The sequence below is a fragment of the Chroicocephalus ridibundus genome, chromosome 10 (assembly GCF_963924245.1).
Source record: "Chroicocephalus ridibundus chromosome 10, bChrRid1.1, whole genome shotgun sequence".
Classification (NCBI taxonomy): domain Eukaryota; kingdom Metazoa; phylum Chordata; class Aves; order Charadriiformes; family Laridae; genus Chroicocephalus; species Chroicocephalus ridibundus.
The window spans coordinates 13961062-13987839 of record NC_086293.1 but is presented as its reverse complement, the minus strand read 5'-3'; the positions used below and the strand labels follow the sequence as shown (position 1 = coordinate 13987839).

At 45.3% G+C, this 26778-nt stretch overlaps 1 protein-coding gene across 11 annotated transcripts in view; it reads right to left on the bottom strand.

Moving 5' to 3' along the window:
* FOXP1 (forkhead box P1) overlaps nucleotides 1-26778 on the bottom strand; it is a 389122-nt gene that overhangs the window by 104575 nt on the left and 257769 nt on the right. For 9 of the 11 annotated variants that reach the window (XM_063347894.1, XM_063347895.1, XM_063347902.1 and 6 more), the window contains one exon: nucleotides 4349-4471. In XM_063347894.1, coding sequence (XP_063203964.1) covers nucleotides 4349-4471 — 123 coding nt within the window. Of the gene's footprint in view, nucleotides 1-4348; nucleotides 4472-10907; nucleotides 11144-16950; nucleotides 17084-26778 lie in introns of those variants that run through there. The other 2 variants (XM_063347904.1, XM_063347903.1) reach the window with 2 other exon arrangements.

Here is a 26778-nt window from a genome sequence, read left to right as displayed (position 1 = left end):
TTTCGGTGTTTATTACGTTGTCGAGCTAACGATTTTGAATTTAATAAAAAAACAATAATAAATGCCCCTGACATCAAGCTACAGTGATTTTTTTTTCCTCTCGCCCTCTTCTATTTCTCAAGATACTGGAAAGAAATATTAAGAAAATAGAGCATGCAAATTAAATTCTACAAAAGCCCAGCCAAAAGGCTGCTTTAAAAAGCAGCGGTATGCAAAGGCGAGGACAGCTCTGTCCTCTCAGCCTCCCCCAGTCTCACCCCGAAAATCTAAACCAAACCCAAATTCTTTTCTTGGCCGTGACTTAAAGGGAAGATTTATTTTCTGTTTTGTCAACCAAAAACAAAAGTTTCCATCTTAGTAATTTCATTATTTCTTCTCTCCAAACACTCACAGGTTAACTATCACACAACAAATCTCATTTAATCACATAAAAAAGTCAAGTGATGGGTTTCAATTGTGAGATACTGACTTGGACGTCCCAAATCTGTTTTCAGTCCGGTATCCAACTTTCAGCCCAATGTAACACACAACATTTACATCTTTAAAAAAAATTATATTTTTAGTATTGCCAAAACACACATGCACTTTTACTTTCTTGGGAGAAAAATGTGTCTCTTGATTTGTTTCCAATCTGTGTGCTCTTGCCAGCAACTAAAATGCTTGAAGAACCAAAATGAATAATCGTTAAGAGCATCAGCAATTAAAGCTGCAAGTTTTAATCAATACATCTATTAATACAAAGATATATTTTTCTTGGCCAGGAAAAATGTGCACATTTTCAAAATCTTAAGCATACCTGGCCTGTTAAATTATTTGTTTCACAGATTCAAGGAAATCCAATGTCTATGGCAAATATATTATCAAACATGCTTTAGTCTTTTTTTCACTTCCAGTAATTTTTGCGGGGCTGATATTTTTTATATTCTTTTCCCAACTGCTGGTTACCAAATCCATTCCTTAACTTTCAATTTTCTTTTGTTTGTGTCATCAGGCTGTGAAACCAGAGGTCACTGCCAAATATAAAGCACAGCAGCGTGAGATAGGCTCAAAATGTGAGTCATCGTGTATTTGGAGATTTATTTTTTTTTTTTAACTATCGGCAGAGCACATCTTATACACTAAATATCTCAAAATTTGCTAAAAGCAGGTCTCCAGGCAGAGTTATCAAGGTCAAGAGACCCCAAAGACATCGCTGGAGCCCATTGTCATTTAAAGGCGATTGAAGGCACCGTGCCCCGGTGCGGCCATGGGAGGCCAGGATATATTTAAGTACCGTGGCTATTTGATCAGCGAATAAAGAAGGAATATAGGAAATTATCCACGAGGCGGTTACAGATTAGCTACACAGCGTATACTAGATTAATTTTCCACATCTGTTTGCGGCGGTGGGGTTTACATGACAAAACCTGACAGCTGGCATTAAACTGTGGAGCCCAAGACGGAGGGAGCTCTTCCAGCTCTGCGTGGGACAACACCAGCCTCCCCTCCTGGGGCCGGCAGCGCCACAGAGCATCTTATTAGGAGAACCAGCACCCCAGGTGAATGGCATCCTTTCCCCCCAGTTTGATGCAAACACAGGTCCCCAGCACCCGTGTTAGGGAGCTTGCACCAGTGCCCTCACCACGCACAGCGGAGCTAAGCAATGCCTGCAGCATTCTTGTTATGCACAAAGTCTGTTTGTCGGAAAAAAAACAGGTAACTGCTAACCGCTGCGGCTACCCAATGAGACATCTATATTTATAAACTAAGTGCAAAGATGACTCGGTTCATTATTTAAGCAAACCTTTGAAAAACGGGCGCATTTCCACCACCCTCAACATTTATTCTACGTACTGTCAGCAACGGGTATTGCCTTGTCAGTGCGGCGCCATCCAGCTTGAGGGGGTGTGGGTGCTTGCGTGGGTGCAGTTTTACTAAAAAATTCTACCCCCGGCGCCACTGTTTCCTTTCAGCAACAGATTTTCATTTCAGGGATGCACCCGGGGTCTGTTACATTCAAGAGGACTTCCAGTACGTTTAAGACGGCAAAAGCACCAGGAGTGAGGAAGGGAAAAAAAAAGACTGGGCAGTCATTTGAATCAGTGAGTGACAGGCTGGGCCAGCTCTCTGTATACATTAATAAATTAGAATTTTAATTGTGTCTCTGACTGCAGGAGCTGCTCCAGTACTTTAATACGTACCAACAATTGGCTATGTTATGGAATCCGCGATGTGGCCTTCACTGTTGACCTCTGCAACACAATTCCCAGTCTGACTACGGAAACTGTTTGGTTTGATCCTTTCAACTTATTTGAATCCTGACAAATAAGCTCACAGCTGAAAGGTCAACACAGTCATATTTCATCCTCTGGAGCTATTCTTAAGACATCTGCACAACAAAGCACTTCTTTTAGTACCTGACACTGGACCTAGCCAGCACAATCTCTCATTAAAAATGTCCCCAGTGGAAGAGTCTATTAAAAGGCATATGGATCAGCTATGGATTTACCAAATAAAATATTTTTGAAAGCATTAATGTAACGCTTTGGATTATGGCACTCTACGCTGCCAATAAAATGTATATTTGCCCAATGACAAAATGTTTCATACTTTCCAAAAGAATAATAGCTCGGCTATAAAGTGCGAGGTGTTGTCCAGCAGCCTGAGCACGGGGGTGGGAGCCAGGAACTCATGAATCTTAATCCTACCTCTAAAACCAATTCCCTCTGTGATCCTAAGCAAGTCACTTAACCTGCTTCCCTCAGTTTCCCTGTCCAGAACTGGGATAATGCTACTTACTTATCAGACTTTCCTTCTGGGCATGTTTTGGAGATTAGTATTTGCAAAATGCTTTGAAGATGAAATCACCACACGAAAGCTTGAAGTTGTCCATGCTGGGCCAAGGGCTGCAGTTAATAGCTATTCCTCGCTCACAAAACTCCCCTTGAAGTCCCCATCAGCTTTATTCGGGTAAGAACCACAGGATCAGGTCCTCTCGCTTTACTGTCAAGGCCTTTAGTGATGTTGGCTTTACCTTCCATATTCTACTACATATTTAAAGAGTCTAGGATCTGTATTTTTGGAGGAAAATAATCTGAAGCACATATAAAAGGCAAGAGAAGCAGCAATGCTGTCAGAGAACTCATGGTGATAGTATATCAAACTAAAAAAAAAAATTAGAAAGAGCAAAACAGACACGAGTTTGACAATGTGCTACGACAACAAGCAAGAAAAAAAAAAAAACCCACCCGGAAAGAATTTGGGGCTACAGAGGCTGAAGCATCAGATATAGAAGAGCGTGATAAGATAAATGTCCCAGCTACAGGGCTTTGTGCGACTGTCGCTAAACTGCTGTATTCAGTAACTTATTATCAAAAATACAGTGACACGCTGCAATCGCAAGGAGAGCAATAATAAAAGCAATAACCAGCTGCAAACCTGCAAAGTGGTCAAGGGTCTAGAAGTGCCAGTTTATGAAATACATAAAGAACTAGATACATATAATTTGCCAAAACTGGCAAGTACACGTTAGTATCTAAGATGTTTGAGGAGTGTGAACACGAGGCGAGGCAAGGGACTGACTCAGTATTTATACAAGCAGTATTACTTGGAGCAAGAGGATGGAATTAAAAGTGGAAAGTTCCTGAGTGTGCTTTGTTATGGAAAACCGTCCGAAGGAAAATAATAGTGGTCCCACCACCACTTGGGATTTCTAACACTAGAAAAGCAAAAAAAAAAAAAAAAAAAGGAAAATGTGATACATGACCTAATAGGTCTTTCTTGTCTTTAACTCCCGTGATTTATCCCACAAGACTAGCAGAATGCTCTCCAAAGCCGCATATGTGTGCATACATCTTGTGTTTGGGAATGTTGTATTGGTTTTAGCTTTCTGAATTCATAACGGCACAAAGCCCGATAATATTTAATTTCTGAAGATGTCCATAAATCAGCAGACAATAAAAGGGGAAAAAACACACCGATGATATGATATCCTACTATTTCCCAATATCCTTGACACAGCAAATCAATGGTTTGAGTGAACACAGACTACAAACGGAACAGCAATCAAACAGAAATGTTAATGCAAATCTCCTATGCACAGTGACACAGTAACAAAAGCTATTCCATTTTGTCATGATCCAACCCTACTAATAAAAGTACATGCTCGAGATCTGTAAATATGCCGTGGGTGGGATTTTCAAGGGCACCAAGCACCGGTCCTCATGCCACTTACATCAGCCACAGCCACTCTGTGGACTTCACTGGGAGGAAGCTCCTGAAGGTCCCATCCCAATGTTCACAAGAAACACGTATTTATTCAACTTTTACAAGCCCCAGCCCCTCACGGAGGCACACAGGCTCCCCTTACCTGGAGGGCTGGCTGTTTGTCATTCCTCTTCGGAGACTTTAATCCACTAACTTGTTGCTGCTGCTGCTGCTGTTGCTGCTGCTGCTGCTGTTGCAGTAGAAGCTGCCGTGCCACCTGGAGAGCCTGCGAGGAAAGAGGTTTGAAAATTGAGTTTACAGCAGACAAGGCGTGGGAAGCTACACACATGGCATAAAGTCAAGGCACCCCTTGGTCATGGAGTACTGCTCCACTTCCAAAGCGCCTCCACCGAGGAAAGCAGTGGCTTTCACAAGAAACACAACTCAGCACTTGCACACAACGGGGTGATATCCCACCACTGGACTTCCCATTCTGACTACAGAGCAAACCAGCAGCACCTGAAGTTCAGCTCCTGCTTGGGAACCTCAAGTAACTGCAGAAATCCTGGTGGCAGCACCATACAGTTATCCTCCTGGAGCAGCTCATACCCCTCTTTGCTCCCAGGCAGGCTCACGTGCTAGTGGCTTTCATGCTCCTCTTCTCCAGTGGGTCAGGTCTGCTTTACAGAAGAGGGCAGTCGTATATCACTGTCTGCTCTCCTAAGCGCCAGAGAAAGTCAGGGAAGTTTCTGGAAGGCTATGGTGGGAGGAAGAGAAGAGCCAGCAGCAGGCGGAGCCATACTGAGTCCAGGAGGTACCATGCTAAAGGCTGAGAAAGCTGTGAGGAGCTGGAGTGAATGCAATGAAAAGTGGGGACAGCATCTCAACGCCCCCAAATCACTAAGACCAGCAACAGGGATGCAGGTGGGAGGCGGCAGAGGAGCAAAAGGACAGTGTGGCTTCACGGGATGAAGAGGCAAGGGACATGGTCCCAAAAGCATGAGCAGAGCATCACATGGTGGTAGATTATTGCAAAATTTCACTCAAAGCAAGGGAAAAGTGTCCCTGGGCACTAGAGCCAGCTGTTCCATGAGGCCCAATTTCTCCATCAGGTGGGGAAAAGAAGCAAGAGGAAACATGGGGGGAAGCAGGACAAGGAAAAAGTCCCTGCCCTGGCTCCCTCTTGGCCCCCCAGCCAGGGGACTGCAAGGAAGAGGCTGATCCCTGCAGGACGGGCTGTGGCACAGCTGAGGCTCCGCTGGCAAGACCCAAGCCCGCTGCTCCCGGAGGATTCACGAGCACCGGACTCAGGCTTTCTTGGTCTCCTTGGAGACGTTCAGTACATGTGTAGGTGGAAAAGTGGGAAGGCTGAAGACTTCATTAATGTAAAACAAGAAAAATAGTCCCTTTGCAAGATGCCTACACGGAAGGAGGGAAAAAGCCTTCCCTACTCCTACTGTGTATGCTCTCTGAGTGATTTAATTAATACCTATTTAATTAAGGAGTCAGATACGCTTCGGGTTTCACTTGCTTCTCCAAGTTGCAAAGTGTTTCATCTCAGCGCAGAACCGCCAGGAAAGGTTTGACACCAAGGACTGCAAACTCGGATCTACCAACCCCCAGCAAAATCGTGTTATTTTATGGCCTAGACCCATCTTTTTACTTTTGAAGGGACATCAGACAGCCCAGGGGGCTGAAGAACCACCGCTGCCGGCCAGCACACCAGGGCAAGTGGGGAGGAGAGACCTTACCGCGCTCTGGCAATGAGCCCTTCTTTCAAATTTACTAACAAGTCTCCACTGGATCAGAAAAACTCTTTAAGGGTGGATGCGATTTCCAACAGAGGTTGGTCCGATGAAGGTAAAATCAGATTTTGTATTTCAAGCTGGTTGGAGCTCAAGTGCACCTGGCAGCATCTCTAAAACGGTCCACGTCCCTGCGAGTGGTACAAGGAGCTGCCGGGCACGGACACACACCAGGGCGGGCGAGCATCTGTGCTCCCACGCACACAACCACCCCTGCCGTCGGTTCAGCGTCAAGAACCAGAAGACCCCACAAGCCTACCAATTAATACAATCCAACAAAGGAAACCTTTATGCAGAAAATGCTAAGTACGCTTAAAAAAAATGTTATTTTTATTGAATTAGCTTATTTAGCTGTTAAAGCATCTTCAAGGGTGGGTACAGGCAGCAGAAATAAAACCTAGAAGACTTAAGGGGATGGGCAACAAATACTCACCTACTTAACAGGGGTGTTGTATGGCTTATTTAATTAATGAATACTTGTAACGCACTCTGAGTTGCTCAGACAAGAAGCGCTATACCGTACAAGCGCAACATATTATTATATATTATTAAGACTGGCTCTGCAGAAGAATAATTCCAGGTAAATGTGCAATCAAATGATCATTTTAGTTCCCAGTAATTAGATTCAATAGGCCAAAAAAAACACAGAAGCCTTTCTTTAATCATACACTAAACAATCAGAACATCCCTAACCTTTCAAGCTACAGCCTTTTTGAATAAAACATCATCAACTTATAGATATTATTCCAAAAAGAACCAGTCACCATATGTGTTGTCTCTTTGAAATACAGTTGCTATAGCAGACCCTGCATGCATTTCATGTGATATGATCATATTCTATCCGTTCTGGCAGCTGAGAGGTTGCACAACTAAAATTGGCTGCCAGAAATTTTTGAAGATTCCCAGAACAAGTAGCCGTGCTTGCTTCCTACTCGAGCTGGCCGCCAAGCTCTGTGCAGCTTGGCAGGGTGGCCGCTGCCACCACGAGCCCTTACCACGGTTGACCCCACACCGACGAAGATCTCTGCCCGTGGGGCCAGGCACACAATGGCAAGGCTCCGATGGAGCAAAGCCAGGGCTCTGTCCCCGCTCCCGTCCCACCTGCACAGCACCCACATCCCTGCACACCCACCCTTGTGCAGGCTCTCCGCTCGAGGTGACATCCACACCTCCCTGCTCCGTGTCCGGCTGGCACTTGTCCAGGTGCTGAGAGCTGGCGGGACCAGCGATGGCAAGAGGGAAGGACGAGCACGGAGGGTGGAGCAGGACATGAAGGAAAGGATTAATAAGAATGAGAGTAATGAATGAGGTGGCCGGAGGGATCATCACGGATACAAGGAGCCAGGATAGACAGAATAGCAAAGGGAGAAACACGGAGGCGCGGGTGAGATGGCGGCAAGCTGACAGCTCTGGGGATTGCAGCTTGAAATGGCATTTCCCATCTCTCTTCTCTCAAGATTTCGCTCTTCCGCTTATAAATAACTGACAGCAATAAAAGCTAAGCATCAGATGAGCTTGGGTTTAAGATGTGGAAGGTTGTTTATAGCTCAAATCTGGTTCTAACTGAACATCTGCATCAAGTAGCTACTGCATCCTTGGTGGTATGGTGAATCCAGGGATTCCCAAGTGCCTCTGCCTTTCTACATTTCCCTGCTCAGCCTTTCCTCTCTCTGGCCCCAGACCAAGCACTACCCCTGCCATTTCAAAGTCTCATCCGCACTCCTTACACACGATGGGATGCGTAGAAGACAGATGGCTAGGCTCAGTGCGTGAAGCACCAGCCCTCATTCCTCTTATACGTAAAGTATTTCAAGCTCATTTGGAGTGCCTTCATGAAATTAATTTGCTGATGTCAGTTCAAGCCTGGTGGACACCTGCCCACATTATGCCGGCACATCCCATTTAATCCAAGCCGACAAGCGCCGCACCTCTACCCCCTTCTCTGGTTCCGCACAGCAACAGCTTCCGCCTGGAGCCCGTGGCTGGGCACCGGCGTGGGAGCCCTGCTGAGGCTGCCGATGCCGCACAGCACTCAAGCGAGGATAGACAGGGAAATTAATTTGAGAGCAAAGTCAGTCCCACAACCTTCATCAGCACGGAGATTCGCAAGCAGGCCTGTACATTAATAAAGCTTCCTGTGGGAGTAGATGTTGCCTTTGATTTGCATGTGAATTCAATGCTAGTGAGAAGTGCCAGACTGTCAGACATGGAGACCAAAGTCTCTTATCTTTCCAAAAGCTTCTGTAGCAGTTTCCCCACATTTCCTTAATCATCTGCCTTGTCCTCAACTTACTGAACAGGCAGTAGAGAGAGTAAAGCTGGACTCAGTTCAACTCCTGCTGCTGCCAAGTCCTGAAACAAGGGTGCCAGGACTGTTTACTGCTAGCCAACAGCTCTGCTAACGTGGCCCTCTCCTCATGAGCGGGTGGCTCTGACATCTCCAAGCTCTTTTCACACATTCCTCTCCACTGCCATAGTTACATCCTAAATCTCCACCATGAGCTTGCACTTCTGCAAGTGAACAATTGCCAGGGGCCGCGGTAAACCAGCTCATGTTTGTGCATCCAGGCAACTGAGTTCTCCTTCATGGGACCAGCAGGTAGAGACACCGAAAGCCCCCGAAACCACAGAGGTGCTTCAGATACCTGGGACCATGATTACAGGGACTTGGGAATCCCTAGATTTACCAAGCGTGGCCCTGGAGACATTCAAGGCCAGGCTTGATGAGGCTCTGAGCAATCCCATCTAGTTAAAGATGTCCAGGCTTACTGCAGGGGGGTTGGACTAGATGACCTTTAAAGGTCCCTTCCAACCCAATGCATTCTATGATTACCAGCACCTGCGTTATGTGCTGCTTATCTGTGCTGCTCAAAGAGCCTGCAAGCCTGGTCAAGGCTGCTTGGGACAACCAGACCCACATACCAATCCTGGCCTCCAGCAGGTAATCACACAACATCGGCAAAGGTCCTCCTCTCTGCACTAAAAAACAAACAGGAAATCTTCTCACCTACTGAAGGAAGAGGAAGAAAAGCATCCTCTAGCAAGCGCATCTTCTAAATGTCAGGGGTTTTGGTCACTATCAACAGGGATTTGAAAGGATGACATCAGTACAAGGCTCACTACCAACAGAGTCATCTTGATTCTGCTCAGTGCTACACCTAAATGCAAGATACAGTAAATGAACTCCCAAGCTACTTTCTTATCCATTAGGAAATCATGCAAAGATAAGGAGATTTTCTGGCATAAAACAGAGACCAGTAAATAGGCAACTGAAATGCTGTACTTCAGAGACATTGCACAAACTTGGGATGATATTTGGGAGCCAACATCGGGTGACACCTAACCCAGGAAGAATTTTAACAGCACATTCACTGTGAGATGAATCAAGCCTGTTTCATTCAAAGATGCCACAGAGTAAGTGGGAAGCCCCACCAAAAATCCCTCTCCCTGTGCTTAGGGAAGTGGCAACCATTTAATGTTTCCCAACTAGCTAAGCACTGGAGGGGAGGGGGAAGTACACATCAGAGATGACCAAGACAATTTTATTGCAAGATAGACAGAACGTGACTTGTTTGCCCAGCTGTTGTTTGCCCAGAACATCCGGCACCGTTATCACCCGAGTGATTTGACATTTTCACTCAAGTGGCTCTATCTTTTGGTTTCACCATCCTCTTGGGCAAGTTTTGCTCGGAGGGTAAAAATGTAGCCCTGCCTGTGACTTCATGTGGCTAGAAACTCCTGATTCGGGAAGGGGGCTGGGGAAGGGAAATACACTGGAAAAAAACGGTAGAACTTTAAAAATAGAAATGCTGCTTAAATGCCATATGCTTGCTTACAGTGTCAGTACATAAGGAAAACAGTAACAAGATCCAGTCCTATGGAGCCTCTTGCTAACTTGTTCCACCGCTGCAGCCAGTACAACAAGGCAGCAACTCTCCAACTGTTTTTCCATTAGCCTATTTCTATCGAAGAAAAAGAGCTCAAGCTCCTCCCAGCCCATCTGCTCAAACCAATATTAGTATCAATCAGCTATTAATGAAATATGAAGACCTACGGCTACAATGGGCCTGAGTGTAACACCAGGAGAAGCTTGTTTCCGCACCTGAGGTTTATCAGGCATGGAAGGACTGATCCAGGGAACTGCAGGATGTATGGAAAGGTATGTTGGAGGGTGGGGAGATGAGCAACAGACACAAGGATGCAAAAGAAACCGGCATGCCTTGTCTCACTGCCAGTTCCCAGGGCAGTTGTGCAGGAACCGTCTGCCTCCGAAATGGAGAAGCATGCACAGAGAAGTTGCAAGAAGGGCACAAAACCAAATCCCATGTGTTTTTACAGATTCCTAAGGATATTGTGCCTTTCCAGGTGGACAAAGCTGCCCATCAGGAAAAGCAACTTGAGAAAGGAGGAAGGAAGTGTTCCCAGAAATCAGAGATGGTCCCGCGGCCATGTGAAGTGTCCAAGCAGTAAATCTGGAAACTTACTCGCCAGCCAAGACCATCATCTGTCCGTTATTTCAGTTATGGTCATTAAAAAGCAAAACACAGCACAACAAGCAGAGAGAGATGAGACAGAAGATATTTTCAGGGCAAAATCTGCCCTTAGAGAAAACATGTTACCCCAGTCCCAAACTCCAGATGCGAGACCTTCTGTGTTGACCTCTGAGCAATAACAGATAGCCAGATCCTCACACAGCTAAGATTGCTGCTAAGCTTTCCCCACCGTATTTTAGGCAAAGAATGGCTTTGCAGCATCAGGCATGCAGTTCTCCCACCATCTATATTTCCCCGAGTTTCACAATGGCTTTAGGGACTGAGGGACAGCCTGGTCAGCAGCTAAAGGGCCCTCTCCCAGCGGAGGCACGGCCCACCACTCAGAAGGGTTTCTTGCTTCCCTTTAGTCTCGCAAGGCAAGTACCTTTGTTTCTCCCGGGTGGGACGAGGAGGGATTTAGACTCAGCCAGCAATCTCTCTTCTTTCTCAGCTCCCATCTGTCCTCACACCCCGCTCCACTCCACAGCTGCTCCCAGCAGAGCGGTAAGATGCAGCTCACAAGCTCGGAAGCCCGGATGCACCCGAGCTTCAGAGCTGCTTCATGTCTCTCCCACTCCTGCTTCCTCTATCTCCTCTCCTGTGACACCCTCTTCTCCTGGAGCAGCAGATGTAGAGGAGCGGTGGTAGGAGGCAGACACGTTGGAGGGGAGCCCTGCTGCAGCTCTCCTCCGACAGGCTGAGGAGCCGCACAACGTGTGGAAACCGGCGAGGAGCGGAGCAGTATGTAAAAAGAAAAAAAAAATAAAAAATAGTGCAAAGCGACAGCAGTGGGTAGTGCTGTTCCTCTGGGAGGAACAGAACAGGGGGAGGTGAGAAGAACCAACTAGAGAGAATAGGAAAGGAACCAAAATGAAGAGGAGGAATAAAATGTAGAAGATGCAAAAAAGAGAAGCAGATGTTCTTGCAGCACTTATTCCCTCTGACATTCGTACCTAGCTCTTTCATCTTCCTCCAGAACTGAGAAACAGGCTGCTACGTGCTCCCTCCCTGTTCCCACCACCCTGACCCTCTGTGCCACACATCAAAATGAGCCAAGGCCAAGAGCTCCAACACTGCTGCCAGCACCAGAGCGGGGAAACCTGGGGATAATTACAGGCAGGACACAGAGCTATGCTACAGGACACAGCTAGGATCCAACATACCTGGGTGAAGCAGCTTCTTTGCCACCCTTGGATTCAAATCACCCCCATCCCCATCTCATCCTCTATTTCTTTGTTTCATTAAATAATCCTCCTCCATCTACCCTGTACCCAACTCCACTCCACAGGTGCAGCAGAGGGATGCTGCGAGCCAGAGGAGATGCCGCCGGTTGTCTGTACCCAGCGCCTCGCTGAGCTGCAGCTCCTCTGCAAGGCTGGCTCCATCCAAGGGGCCACCAGCCAACTCCTCAAAGAGGAGAGCTTCAACAACAATCCTTTACTCAAATAAAATGATCAGCTGGCCCTGAAGACTTTGCTTAGATACAGCAGACTGATCTAGCCAAGCGACTAACGGGTGATTCCCGTGCTGGAAAAAGAGAAGGGACCTGGAGGTCCACATGTACAAAGCCCAGCTCACATCCTGTCCCTGATGTGACGGGGGCAGGCTTGGAGCAAGGGAGCTGGCAACATGCCTCACGCTGAAGCATCTCCTAGAATAGTTCAGTCATAAGGACAGAAGATGAGTCTTTATTTTTCTTCCAGCAGGCTTAGTTTCTTTCCTCTGGAATAGATCCTGGCTATCAGTTGAGGAGACCCCCTCCAGAAAAAGGCACTGGAAACAGAAACCCTTTCTTCCAAACCCACAGGATGGAGCTGCCTGTGCCTCAGCGCTGCTGCACTTCATCCTTGTGGGTGCTGAGGTTACAGACTCGATGCTCCTGCCCTGCCACCCCACAGCCCACCCCATGGCTGGCAGGGTCCCTGTCTGCCACCCCAGCTCTGCAGCAGTGGGGACCCAGCCCCACGCAGGGGGACAACAGGGATTTGCCTCCAAAACACCTGATGTTAATTTTGGAATTTATTCATGAATTCCACCAAGTCAGGGGGAAAGGTGGTCGAGGTATTTTCTTCAAATAGGCAGACATGCAAGTGGGATGGAAGGGGGCAGGCAGCGAGAGGCAGCAGGGGAACAGGTCAAACGCAGCAAACCCTAAAAACCTGAGAGCCCCGAACCAGCCACAACAGTGACAACGGCTACAAAAATCCCATTCCTCAGGCACAAACGAAATCCTCAGGCGGTTACACTGTAAAAACACCTTCTGTCTCCTCTTTTAAAGAGTCACAGTCAAGACTCATCAAAGCCATTTAAAAAGCGTCTGGCAAAAAGTTCCCAAACATTAAAAATGGCTCTCTTTATTTTGGCATGTCAGGATTCACAGCATGTAGCGGTCTGTACCAGCAAGAAAGGAGGGATGGGCCAACACATCCTGGTAAAATGAGAAAGGATACAAATCTTGGCTCCCCATGCAAACTGAACCAGAACTGAACTATGTCTGAGTGATGAAAAAAATCTTATGGGATTTCCAGCTCGTTTCTGTAGGCTCGAGATCAGATTCTGAACTACTGTGTTTATCCAAAAGTGAACCAGACCTTTGAATATTTGGAGGACTATTCACTGCTGAGCCGCGTTTTTCTTGGATGTCAAAAGCACGGGAAGTTCTCATATTTTTTAATAGAGAAGAGAAGAGGGGTAAGGTGGGGGGGAGAAGGAAGAGTGCCTTTTTGTTGCTACAACATAAATAGTATATTGCATACAGCTGCTTGCGCGCTTCCCTGTCTGGTCAACAAAACAGGGAACATATTTTAAGCTTGTTTTCCAAAACACTGTATGACAAACTTGCACTCAGAGGCCCACGAAATAAAGCCCCTGACTGTGGACATCTCACCACACACCATCGGACACTCGCTGCTGCTGCGTGAGTGAAGAAAGCAAAATGTTGCGACAGCCCAAAACATGGTAAACTAATGCTGTAAATCACATCTCTGTACTTCCAAGCCTATGGCACAACCTAATTTAGAACAGCTTCTAAAAACTTTAATTTTAAAAGATTCTGGTAAAGCAAAAATAGGCAAGGTTCAGATGGAGGCGACAAAAATGATTAGAGGACTCGGCAGATAGGAGGAAAGATTGATAAGGGTGGGAGTGTTTAGTTTAGCGAGAGATGAGTAAGAGGGGAGATGATAAAAGTACACAAATTGTGACTCGGCCTGAGAAGGTACATCTGGCGCTATTTGCTATTTCTCATAACGCGAGAGAAAGGGGACATTGAATCAAGTCAGGAAGCAACAACCACCAAAAAAAAAAAATTAAAGCAGATAAAGGGATTTTTTTTTCTTTTCTTTCTTAATACACAACTCATAATTACTCTCTGGAACTTACTGTCACAAGATATCACCAGTGCCAAGAGCACGGGGAGGATGGAAAGAAAGGATTAGACACTTGCACAGATAGTAATGAGAGCATTTACAGCTACCTTTGGAAAGATAAAAATATAAATTACGGTACAAATGTTTATGCTTCAGGGCACGAGCCAACCTTTAATCGCTGGAGGCTAGGAAGAAACTTTCCCCCAGGGACAGGTCCTCTAACTGTCCTTCAGGGGCCCAAGGACAACAGCCAGGGCTGGAGAGACCCCTCCTGCCCCTCTGCCTTCTCAGGTATCTCCATCCTGCACCACTGACCCTGAACCCCATTTCCCAGCCCATCCAGAGCCCCTTCAATGAGCCACCGGGCACAGGGGGGCTGCCCACGTCACCTGGCCCCAAGCCGCTCATTTCCTCTTTCTTCTTCGCATCACATTTAAGTTTCAGGTCCTTATTTCGCCAGCCCTTCCTCTCCCTGGTATTTCAACTGCCATTTTCTCCTCCCTCAAAACTAAACCCGCGGCTTCAGTCCCTGACACCCATTTGGGCTCCCCACCGAGCACTGACCCCCTGGAGCCGGCGGGCGAAGCATCCACCTCCTCCTCCCCGGACCCACCAGCGATGCGCATACTTGAGCGCAACTTCAAGATGTCAGGCAAATTTTCCTTTTTTTGATCTGAAGCCGTTCCGTGGAAGGAACCTACGTCCCCGAGGAGGAGGACGAGCCTCCTGATGATACTGCACCTGCGGGGCAGCAGCAGTCAGGCGCTATTACGGACTGCGGAGCTCATCAACGCGCTGGAACTGACATGCGATTCGGGGAGACAAAGAGAGATTTTGAAAGCAAGTCAGTCTATTAAATTTATACCTACCTGCACAATGTGAAACAAACCACATCTCGGTTTCCTTTCATGTGCATGACAGTCTTAACTTGTTTCTTTTAATCCCATAAAAGCAGCTAAAGCATGCAACATGCTTCCCAGAGATGAGGCAAACCGGTGCTTTACTTCCTGACAGTGATTTAGTTTATAGGGTGGTTTTTTTTCAGGGAAGATAATGAGCATTGTCCTAAGCTGGTATTACAAAAGGAAATACTACACGCTGCATGCTAGACACCTGGCATTTAAAAAAGAATCACATAAATTTACACTGTCTGTAACGGACCAAATACAGCTGCAACCCCTCGCGCTGCACAGACACCGGTATCAGCGGCAAAAAGCTCCCAGCAGCACTCTCCAAGCTTTCTTCAGAAGTCAGCACCCTTCTACAAATGCAAAGTGTCTCTCGTTTAGTCAATCATACCCGAAGTAGGGCTGTGGAGAGGACCGGGGCTGTGCTGAGGCAGAAAGGACCATGTAATAAATCCAGCAAATCCAAAGGGTGAAGCAGTAATCCATGGAAACGTTCCACCCAAGAGGGGGTTTTAAATGCCTTTAATTCCCAGCTGCAAACCCAATAAGCTGCCAGAAGGCGGAGACCGCTGAACACAAGGGGTTAATGGCCTTGCTAAAGAAAATTATACACATAATTTCCTTTTATCATAAAACAATACGTTTATTATTTTCTGTATATCTGTTAAAGGGCATGGCCTTCTGAGTGGAAAACAAAACACAGCTCAGTCACATGTTTATTTGCTTCAGCTACTCCCTTTCCCTTCTGATAAATAATCAAACATGCCATCCAGAAAAAACAAAACCAGTGAGCTGGGAAATTTGATGGTCATCAAATAGACTAAGATACCAAGAAAAGCAGCCCACTGTTCCCACAGCGAGTTTTCTGCCCCACACCTACACTAACATCTGAGTAAATAACTTCAGTCACTCTTTCCATTTTCCCCATGCAATTACTCCTACTGTTAAACAAATTGTCCTTAAGGCAGTTGCAAACACCATTTTTTTTTCCTGCAAAGTAGAACAACTTCTGAACATTAAAAAGCCAGACTAGCAATATATTTTAAAAATATGTTTGTTGTACTTGCGGTTTGGCTGAACACACAGCTTGATTTCTCTCTCTCTCGCTCTCTTTTCTAGGAAGATGGGGGTTTACAGTTTAAAATTTTAAAGCGTATTTGGATCTCGGAGAGGCAGGAAAAGCCTCCAGGAGGATGGGTTTTCTCCATAGGGCAGGCAGCATATTTTCCATTTTCTCTTATGTTTCACACTATAGGAACACCACGAATGCTTACCAAAAAAAAAAAAAAGTTACCTGCTATTTCAGCGGACTTTTGAGGGGGGAGAAACAACTGAGAAATACCAAGTAGTTTTTTAAGTCACTTGAACAGAGAGGGAAAAATCCAGCATACGTGTCGCAACATGGATTACCCAGAGGATCTATGCTATCTTCCAACAACCCCTGAAGACCTCTCATACAACAATCATTAATACTGAAAAACTGCAGAGAAAATCCCTCACGTGAGAAGTTAACAACCATTACCCGGCGTGAGCACGCTTTCCCTTTCCTTTTGTAGTACCACAGGTCTAAACAATAGTAATATGAATGAGATAATAGCCATGCTTGTCTCAGCAGCCTGATTTTTATTAGCATGAAATTGGTACAAATATTAGCGAGGCTGGTTCACAAGCAGTGCCAGAGCCATGATGCAAACAATTTGTAGAAAACAAAAAGCCACTCGGCAGGCTTGCACCTCTCTCTTTTGCTGCCCAGAACAACAGCCACATTTCCTTTTTTTGGGGAGGTTGTTTGGTTGGGGGTTTTTTTGCCACTTGTGCAAGTGCAAGGAGAAGCCACAGCACCCGGGGAGCAGCAGGGTCGGTGACACAGGGCTGCTCCCGCTACAGAGGGACGTCGCGACGGGCGCCCCGAAAGAGGACTTAGTCCTCGCCACGGTTCTCCGAAGCCGTGCCAAAAAACCCACCCTTGTTGTCCACACTGCAGTAAACAACCTGAACCAGCTTCTTTTGCTTTAAACCCAAGCAATTCCCCTCCGTGCGCTGCCAAGCTGCCGGCGCAAGGCAGCAAGATAAAAGTTCAGCCCTGCCTGCACGCTCCTTTTCTCTGAGCGCTCGCAGAGAGAATGAAGAGTTTAACAGAGTAAGCTCTTACTGTCTGCCTTTAGATTTCCGTCTTCACGCTGGAGATGTGTTTCTGGCTGTTTCTGTGAAGCGGGGGCCGAAGAATGGTAAAAAGATGTTTGAATAAACAGGAAGTGCTGTGCAGCCGGAGTGCAGGCTGGAGGGAGACGGCGCTGGAGCACTGCCCTTCGCCGGCAGCCACCGGGTCTCTGCCTCCACAGTAGCAACCTCTGCTTTTACTAAATGACAAAGAAACCGCAAAGCATTCCTTCCCTAATTCTCCCCTCGCAAAGTGGCGAGATCGGCGGGAGCTCGAAGGTAATCTCAAAGTTGGGTTTAGCACTACACCAGGCGCAAAAATCTAGCAATTCGGCGTTATTAAATTCCACCCCCCGCCCCCCCGCCCCCCATCTGTAAGCAGAAACATGCAGAACTAATTATGTCCCGAACTAGACCAAACAGCGGCAAAAAGCACACCTCTCTCCTGTATCTAGGCAAATTCATATTTGCACATAAGTTCAGCCAAGCTTGACTTTCCTACCCTCTACAGTGCTGTAACTTGCTCTTAAAACCGGCTGGCGAGGCTGGCCGGGCTTCAGAGCTATTTTCTCTAACTGCGTGAATTGAAATATAAACAACCAGCCAAAAAATGCAACTTGTCTCGGGCGCAGGACTTGCATCCAGCATCTCCGAAAGCGTGCGTTTGTTTAGCATTCCGGCAGATGCTTTCCCTTCGTCGTCGTCTCCTTTCCCTCCCTAAAACAAGCTACCTATTTAACTCGAGATGACTAACTAACTGTCTCCCCACCCAATTATCAAAGCCCTGTCTTCTGTCATATTGGTGACATGACACAGATATTGTCAAGCAAAAGTAAACCGGGGCTGGCACTCGAAGGCAGCTCGTGAAGAGATGAGCAGTCGAACAGCCATATTCAATAAAAAAGAGGAACAGGATTCCTTTAGAAAATGTATTGCTGTTGTGGCAACGTGCTGCTGCCACTGAAGGGACTGATTTGTTATTTAGCATGTAGTCTTGGACTGTCTGTCATTCTGGGTGCTAATGCTCTGCTAAAATAACTCATTGGGAGCTGTCAGTGGGATGTTTACATAGGCCCCCAATCTTTTCTTCATACAAGGAAATTTTTTACTGGAATTCATCTTCTTTTGATCTCACATTCAAAGCAACAGCAGCTTGATAGACATGCAAGTCTGAAAGCAAATCCAGACGCTGAAGATAAACCGCCAGAGTATGACAGGCAGGAGCATCTAAAGCTTATAAAAATGAAGAGAACAGCATGTCGTCTGAGTATTACAATAGCAGAAATCAAGAGACATATTAGGTGGAACTGATCAGCCACAAAAACAGTTCAAAAGGCAGATCATAGAAACAGAAGACTAAGCTAGGGGAAAAAAAAAATTGGAAAGATCTGCTTTACAGAGGCATCACCTCCTTTCTGAGTACCACAGCGTTTCCACTCCAGCATGTAAACTTAAGGGGAAAAAAAGAGGAGGGCTTGTGCTGCCTCTACTAACTCAGCAGTTCTTACCTCCAGCTCACCAATTAATTTGCCAAGTGTACGTTTCAATTACGTGTTATTCAAAGTGAAATAAAAATAGGACACTGTGCCACTTGTGTCTAGCCCAGCCCTCCAAAACCCCACAGGGACGGGGAATCGGTGCCTCTTCCTTAGGAGCCCGGGGAATGGCATCCCCCTGCTCAGCGCGAGAGGGGCCCTGGCCTCAGCCCCGGCCACCATGTTAGCCTGCGCGCCTTTCAAAGGGCTGAGTCTTGGGATGCTCCGGAGCTCTGCCTCTCCCACCGGGGCAGAAACATTAGTTCAGAAGATAATTTTATTTAAATTGAATTACGTGTGCCATGGAGTCCACAGATACGTACCAAAGATGACACTTGCCGGGAAACAATTGCTGAAACTTTCTCTAGAAATCCATACATTTTTAATTTTTCTTCCCCAAATAAGCTTCTTATTCTAATGGAAGTCAGCAAATATAATGAAAAAGTAATTCTCAAACAATTTTGTACTTAGAGCTGTTTGTTAACAAACACGGAACGAGCAGCAGTGTTAGGTTAAAGGGCAGCAGGATTCCACATTATAATTTAGCCTGCGGTTATTTCTGATTAAGAACACCCTCCGGGACAGCAAAGCAAGATCTTCTTTTGCAGCAGGCACAGCTTTTAAAATTAGCCTCTTCTGCATAATAAAACCAACACGAAAACTGTGGATTTAAAACTGTATTAACCAATTTGAAGTGGTGCAATCAGTTTATGTCGCGCTTTCTGCAAAACACCCTTCCCTGCCTTAGTCAAGTCACAAATGTAAAAATGCCTCCTGGATTCTGAAACTGTTGTAAGAAAGTCACCTTCTGTCATGCTTATGTAGCTATCTAATGTGCTAAAGGCTGATTATTTATCTTTAAACTGTACTAGTTTAATCTTTTAAGGTCACCACTAATCTGCTCCAACCTTTTAAAAAATAGCAGCTTTCAAGACTTACTGCTGGAATCACTAAACTCAACGCTGAATGTCATTGTAATGGATACATTAGCCAGAATGAGCGCAGTTTTACAATGTAAACACCAAATATAAATCCCCACCTAAATGAGAAGAAAAATATGATCTCCATGCCAGGAGAAATGTCAGTAAATACGACCGACACCGTATTATTTCACACAAATACCGTTTCAAATCATGTTGCTAGCCCTCTCTCCTCTCCCTCCCTTCCCAGCACAAAACAATCAAAACTTGTGTATAATTTAAAGGATCATTAGCTGCTTTTTCTTTATCTTTTCCCTTCATAGCAGCAACTTTGCATTCCCACTGCAAAGCCTCACAAGTGCACTTGGAAGTTGCTCTAAGTCCAAAAAGCCCCTCACAGGTTATTTGTGTGCGTGTTGTGCAGAGACCCTTCTGTAGTCTTCTTTTCTCTTTTCCCCTAGACTTCTTCTGGACTTGAATGTCACAGTAGACCTTGAATGTGAAATGGTTTCAAGCTAATTGCTTTAATTGCTTGAAGATGTGCAGGCAGGTGAAACCCGATCCCCTTGGCCATTGTAGAGACCAGGAACAACACAGGAATGTTTACATAGTGGTTTGAGTTTAATAGACAGTAGAGCTGAGTTTCAGACAGCTAGCAAAAACACAGCTAATAGGTGACCTCTTAATGTAGTCCTCCTTTTTAAAAACAAAATACAATTTCATTTTATACAAGGCAATGTCCCTAAATGCCAAGGTTATCTGCTTGACTTTTTGAGTGAGCATGCACTGCGTTGCACCTGACATTTATACCAGAAACTCTATCCTGAATGCATTTCCCTCTACCTTAAAACAAAAAGCACTTTATGTGTCAGTCACCTTACAAACAGATTAGAGCTGGATGGGGTTTCCTAGTAAAGTGCAGTCATTTTAATTTAAAATTGAGTGGTTTTCACCACTATCACTCTTCTTTCACCCCAAAAACACACAGCGGGGACTCCAACCTGAAACACCTTCCCCACTGCATCCTCTCACCTGGGCATTCCCACCCTTGGGTGGGGACCTGCACAAGCCCTCAGTGGGCTCTTCTGGAAAGGCAAAGTATGACTTTGACTGCTTTTCCAGAGCTTCCAGTACATTTGCTACACACTGTGAAGATACAGACTGGCTGCGATGCGCTTTTTCAAAGGCGCAGCTTGGTTTCACGCACAGCACAAATTCCGCAGCTCTTCCTCGGGCAAAATTCCTCCTGACTGAGAACAGCAGCATTTGGGGTCACTGAGAATCAGGCTTGCTTTCCAAGAATCATGAGGTAAGTAAAACACACTCGAAACCAGCCAAAGACTGGCGAGCAGGTATAGCCCAAGTGTGGAAAACAAAGCAGAAAGAGTGATTTTGGCAGTAGTGGTAGCATAAAAGTATTTACCGTAAGTCTAGTCCAAAAAACAAACACCAAAAACAGGTAATACCTAAATACTCACTTTGCTGGCACAGGCACTTCAAGTTTTGGTGCCAATCGGTTAAAATCCCTTGCATTGGGTAAATATTAGCAGGGAAATGACATGTATTACCTCCCGGACAATTAGGAATAAGTAAACTAGCATTTATGTAGGAATGAAAAAGGGAAGGCAGTCTGAGAAACAAGACTGGAAAAAGATTAAATGCACAGAGGCTGAAGAGGGGAGGCCAAACCAGCATTTACTTAGTACCAACGAGAAAGGAAAACAACCCTCAGCCCTACAAGTAAAGGGCATTTCCAGTCTCATCTTTGCAATTCTGCTCAGAAAGGTTCAAATTCTCTAGTATCCTATGCTGAAACTACCACACACACACACACACCCCCAGCAGAAGGGAAGAGAAGCAGGAGGAAGGCTCCTCCAGCCACTTCTGGATGCGACCATGGTTCACAGGAAGACAATAGAGGCTGGTTGCTCTGCTCTACCTTCCCTGTTATTCCCGATCTTCAGAAGCAAAGGAGTAACTGATCTTAAATAGTACAGAACAAAGGGAACAATAGGAGCTAGAAAGCAAGCTGGGATACTTGGGAACATGCCTCTTTCTGTTGAGAGACAATCTCACCGGCACACACGCATGCACTGAGTTGTTGTCCGGTGTCCCCCCCCATCACCTCCGAAAAGCTCAAATCCCAGCAAGCGTGCGGTTTTAATAGATTATTTTTTTCCCCTCAAAAAGAGGGGGGAAAAAAGGAAAAAGTTCAGAATAGGGAAAAAAAAAAAAACCCACCCCGTGTCAATTTAAAGATTTAGTATAAACTCGTTCAAGCCTGTGGGAGGAACACTAAGTGGAAAAAGTAAACAGGGTCCCCCCCAAGTAGTTCCCCTGGAAGCGGAGCAGGCAGCCAGTGCCTGGTACCGCCGGCCGCCCGGCGCTGGGGAGGTCAGCCCAGCTATGCTAAACTGACAGGTTCAGTTTACAGCAGGCCAGCACTTTGTTTGGATATACTGGCCTTGCTCACCGCCAGCTTAACAACAGATGGCTAGAAAACTTTCATTATGTTGCAGAGGGCTGAACTGCAAACAATCGGGGAAAACTGTGAAAAGTTTAACTCTCTGCAAGCCGAGGGAGGAAGCGTTGGCCTGGCTGGCCGGCTTCTCGCTCCTGCCCTGGGCACGGGCACCTTTAAATTAATTAAAGCGGGATGGGATGATTAATCATACCTGCGCACGGGCCTGGGGATGCTTGGAAAAAAAAAAAAAAAAGAATTTGCGATTTGACAAGGTCATTTCAATAAAAGTAGCATTCCAGGAGAAAATGGACTTTGACGGATTGCAAAGCTGATTTTAAACCTTCCTCAAGCCTGTGGCTTCAGGAAAGTTCTAGGAAGTTTTGGCAATAATCCTCCAACTGGGGTTTATCAAGAGTTTTCCAACGAGCGTTTTTCCATCCCCAGAAACAGAGCCTCTGTCCCTCGAATTCCCACTTCAAACTTTCGCACTTGACGGCAAGAGAAAGGCCGCCAAATAATCTAACACGCAGATCTGAATATGATTTATCCAAATCTGTGTATAATTTAAATATTCATTAAATTGATTCAATTCATATGCACCCTAATATCTTTTAACGCTCTAAGGCAGGTTATAAATGCACCTTCCGAGGTTTAATTCAATTGACAATCTTATATACATCTCATCACTGGAAACGCATTATTTTATATTATTCAAGAAATGAACAAATCTGTTTTCCACAAATGTATTTTAAAAGCGACTCTTTCCTGTTATTGAAAGAAAATTGTGTTTATTACTCCTTTAGCATAGTGTAAACTCATAAACGTCAACAGAGAGTACAAGGAAAACTGTCAACTAAATATTGTTTCCTTCATGAGCTGCTCTTCCAAGTCAATTACGCCTTTCAACTTCTGGGGCATTGTATGATAAACTGGCAGTAAAAATCATTCACATTAATATACCATGGTGCCTTGCCTGCAAAAGGTAATTAAAGAAGTAAATGACTCATAAGAATAGACATATTAGCTGCAAAATGAAAGGCAACTGAGCTGCCACATGAAAATATGTACCATTAAGATACTGCATTTTCATATTCCTGTAATCAGCTTCAGTAGACTAATGCTTATTTAATCCAGTTCTCTGCTAAGTCCATCAACAACTGTTTTTTGCTGTTTTCTCCTTGACTGAACATTATGTGTGCAGGTTTGGAATAAATACTGCAATAAGATTTTTGCATAGTCAATTGAAGAACAGGTTTTTTATCTTTTAAAAACTATTTTTCTTTCCCACCAAGAGGAATACAGCAGAGAAGGATACCAAGAAAACCCCTGTTTTCTGGGCTTCTTCCAGTGCTGATACGCTTTGAGTGAAATATATACCCTGTTTCCAGCGTGCACCATTTTGATTCACGAAACTATTAGCAGGAAAAACAAGCCTAATGACTCCATCTTCCAACTCTCCTGTTCTTCATGTAAGAAATGCTTTCCCTTGTTGATGCATGCTTTCATTAGGGTTAGAAAAATGAGACTGGTTTTCTCTTTCTGAAGTCTTTGAGGCAAGGTGGGGCAAGGAGAGGAGCAGGCACCGCTGGCTTTGGGGAGCAGATGGAGACACGGGCTGGGGAGCCCGAGGAGCATCGCCCTCAAACGATGCGCATCCCAACAACCTGCCCTCCTACCCCTGACTTTTGGAAAGATTCAAATGACAAAAGACCCAAACTCCAACCCCACATAGACACCGGCCCAGCATCCTACCCATGCAGCAGGACCCCCAAGCTCAGCACCAACATGTACTTCTGCTTCTTGGAGCTCAGGAGCTCACCCTGCCTTCGGGCGCCGCGTGCTGCACGTCTCAGACCACCCCTGCTCTGTGGCCATCATATAAACCCAAGCCTTTTGGTAAAGGGAGTTGGGATTAACTTCCCAAGCTGTGTCCCCCTCCTCCCAAAGGGATGGCAGAGAGATGGTAAAATTCAGAGAACAAAGTACACTTGTCTCCATCCTCCAAAATAACACCCTGCAAAATACTCAAAACATTTATAACTCATCCTGTTTGCGAGCAGTAATTAAAATATTCTTCTCCTCACAATAATAGCTCTGTAAGGCCACGATCCAAACTGCTTTTGACTGCACAGCTACCACAATTATTTCATTTTCTAAAGTATGGGGTGGAGTTAACTCCAGTATCTCAGCTATCACTATGGCGCGACTGTTGACAAATGCTGAGTTTTCTAAAAGGCAGATGCTGTGCGTGTACCATCCATCCTTTATTTACTGTGCCCGACAGAGGTTTATCCTTGCAAAAAGAGATCTTTCAATAAAAATCTGAACACAATGCTTTGGAACCTGCATTATATGTTGCTTATTTATCACTATCAGTACAAAATAGTATAAGACTTAAATAGTATAAGATTTAAAATGTAGGATCAATCATTATTTAAACTGTATTATGGCGTCTCCATTTGAGCAGACATCACTTTGTACCCACAATTAATGAGCTCTAGCCCTTTTTCTAATTAAGGAACAAAGGTTCTCGTGTGCAGAGTATAGAGTGACACTGTCTAGAGAACACACATTTAAATAGAAGAGAATCCTTCTAATTACCTTAAAATAGGATTTTTAATATTCAGGAACATAATAGGATCAAGAAATTAGAGCATTTCCAACAGCATTTACAAATAAATCATTACAAAACACTGTTAAAAGGTAATAACGCGTCCCTAAAAATAATGGGACCTTACGGAAACTACTGCCTACCACTTCCATATTTGTATAATTAACCTTTGTGCATTGATACAGGGAAAACGCAATACAGAAATTATTTTATATATGTATATATGTAGAGACAAACCCAAAAAAAAATGAGGAGTCGGCTATTAGAGCATAAAATACTTTAGGCTCGCGTAGATTAGGATCCAAACACATAATTAAGAAAGTCAGAAAGGTAACCTCGCTTTATCCAGTAATTAGGGCTGTTAGAAATAGGATACCGTCTCTTAAAAGTGTTACAAATATACCGCACTACTAAATAACCTGCACTGCTGGGAAAGTATACTTGCTATCAAGGGCAAAGCTGCTATACACTGAGGTAACAGTAAATGACAGACTGTTGTTCAAGTCCATTAGCTGCTATGTGATAGGAGCACATTCACTAGCACACGACCTGTGAAAAATCTTAGATCTCTTTAAATCTTTGAATTGGATTGCTGCATTAATTCTTAAGAACTGCAATCCTTCAACCAAGTCAAATTACCCTCATTAACAGGGGAAAAACTGCCTCTGCAATAAGTTAAAAAAAAAAAGATATTTATTACCTATAATCACTTTCACGTACTTCACCTGGAAGTGTGACAAACCGGGACAACAACTTCAGAGGCTGGCACCAGTTCAGCTGCTGGTGGGGCTGGGACGGAGGGGACGCGCACGCCGTGCACGCGTTGCTGTCTGGGCATGTGCCGGCATGTTCCTGCGCCGACGTTCAGCGTAAATAAATGTGCTTCTTGGGGGGAAAAAACCTCAATGAATGTTCTAAGAAAAGAAAAATCACTAAGAATAAGCACAGGCACTGAAGCGATCTGTGTGTGTGCCACCGAAATAACCGCAAAAGAGGAGGGGAAATTCTTCAGTTATTCAAGGCTTGATTAGAACACTACTTCATAATTAGGCATGTTACAAGTATTGTCATCAACCAGAAAATTCATGTACTAACTAAAAGGTCTCAGAAGCTGGCTCAAGCCTTCTATTCATTAACAACATCTGCTATTAATGTTTAACCCTCATAAACATGCACAAAACATTCAGCATTCAACAAAGATTAAAAATAAATATTTTGTTGTTCTATTTTATCCGTGTGCTGAGTGGCACAGTTCTGCGAATATCAAGAATCGCTAAAACAGCCATAGAGATAACGGACAAATATTTGGTCTTTGTTGGAAAGAAGATATTTCTTTCTCCAGTCACTGCTTCTCTGCACTTCAGATGTTACAGCTTCCGAGCACAGGCCAGTGCAGCACAATAAACAGCAACGCAGACATACACACATACATACACCTATACGATGGTATGAATCATTTATTTTGAAGGTGAGACTCCCTGGAACAATTTTCAGGCCGAGCGTTTCAAAGGACCCTCTGTTTAAATTTTTTCTAATTTAAAAATGAGCGTTCCTGGGGACGAAAGATTCACTGCGAAACGGGGAGCTGAGTGAGTCCAGGATCCAGAAATGAGAAACAGAGCGTTTCATCTTCATTTTACTGCTCCCAGTCCAGATGAGAGCCCTGATCTCGCACTCGGATCCTAACGGGCAGATCTTTGGAAGAGTCTTTGGAGAGACTCATTTCCACCACTGTGGTTTTAATGTAAGCGTAGCAATCTGCTTGTGCAGGCTCATTTACAGTGCGGAGACAGAGCTAAGCGGTGAGCTAATGCAACCCTCTAATGACTCCTGGAAACGCATCGGGACATCCTCCGTCCCTGTCCCTCTTGCCGCAGATGGGTTCGGTAGCGCATATTGCAGCCTGTCCCCACCTGGGCTCACAGGGACAGCCCCGGGCACCGGAGCACCGGGCAGGCAGGTCCCACAGCACCCTGCCTGCACCTTCTTGCCCGTACACCCACCCTCCCTCCCGCCCCGCCACCGCCTCTGCGCAAGCCCACCCCAGGTCTGCGCAGAATCCGTGGTACCGGCGTCAGGCGGGCGAAGATCCAGCCCCCACTCAGCTGACCGCAATATTTTTCATTTGCAGCCACACCAAAATACAAACCCAAGCCACAAAACTAATGAAAAATACAGCTTTTTTGTCTTCAAACATGACATTCATGGCGGATTCGCTGTCTGCATGTTGCAGCGCGCTCTATTCTTAGCACCGTGCCTTTTAAAGTTAGGCCCATTATTTTCTACGGTG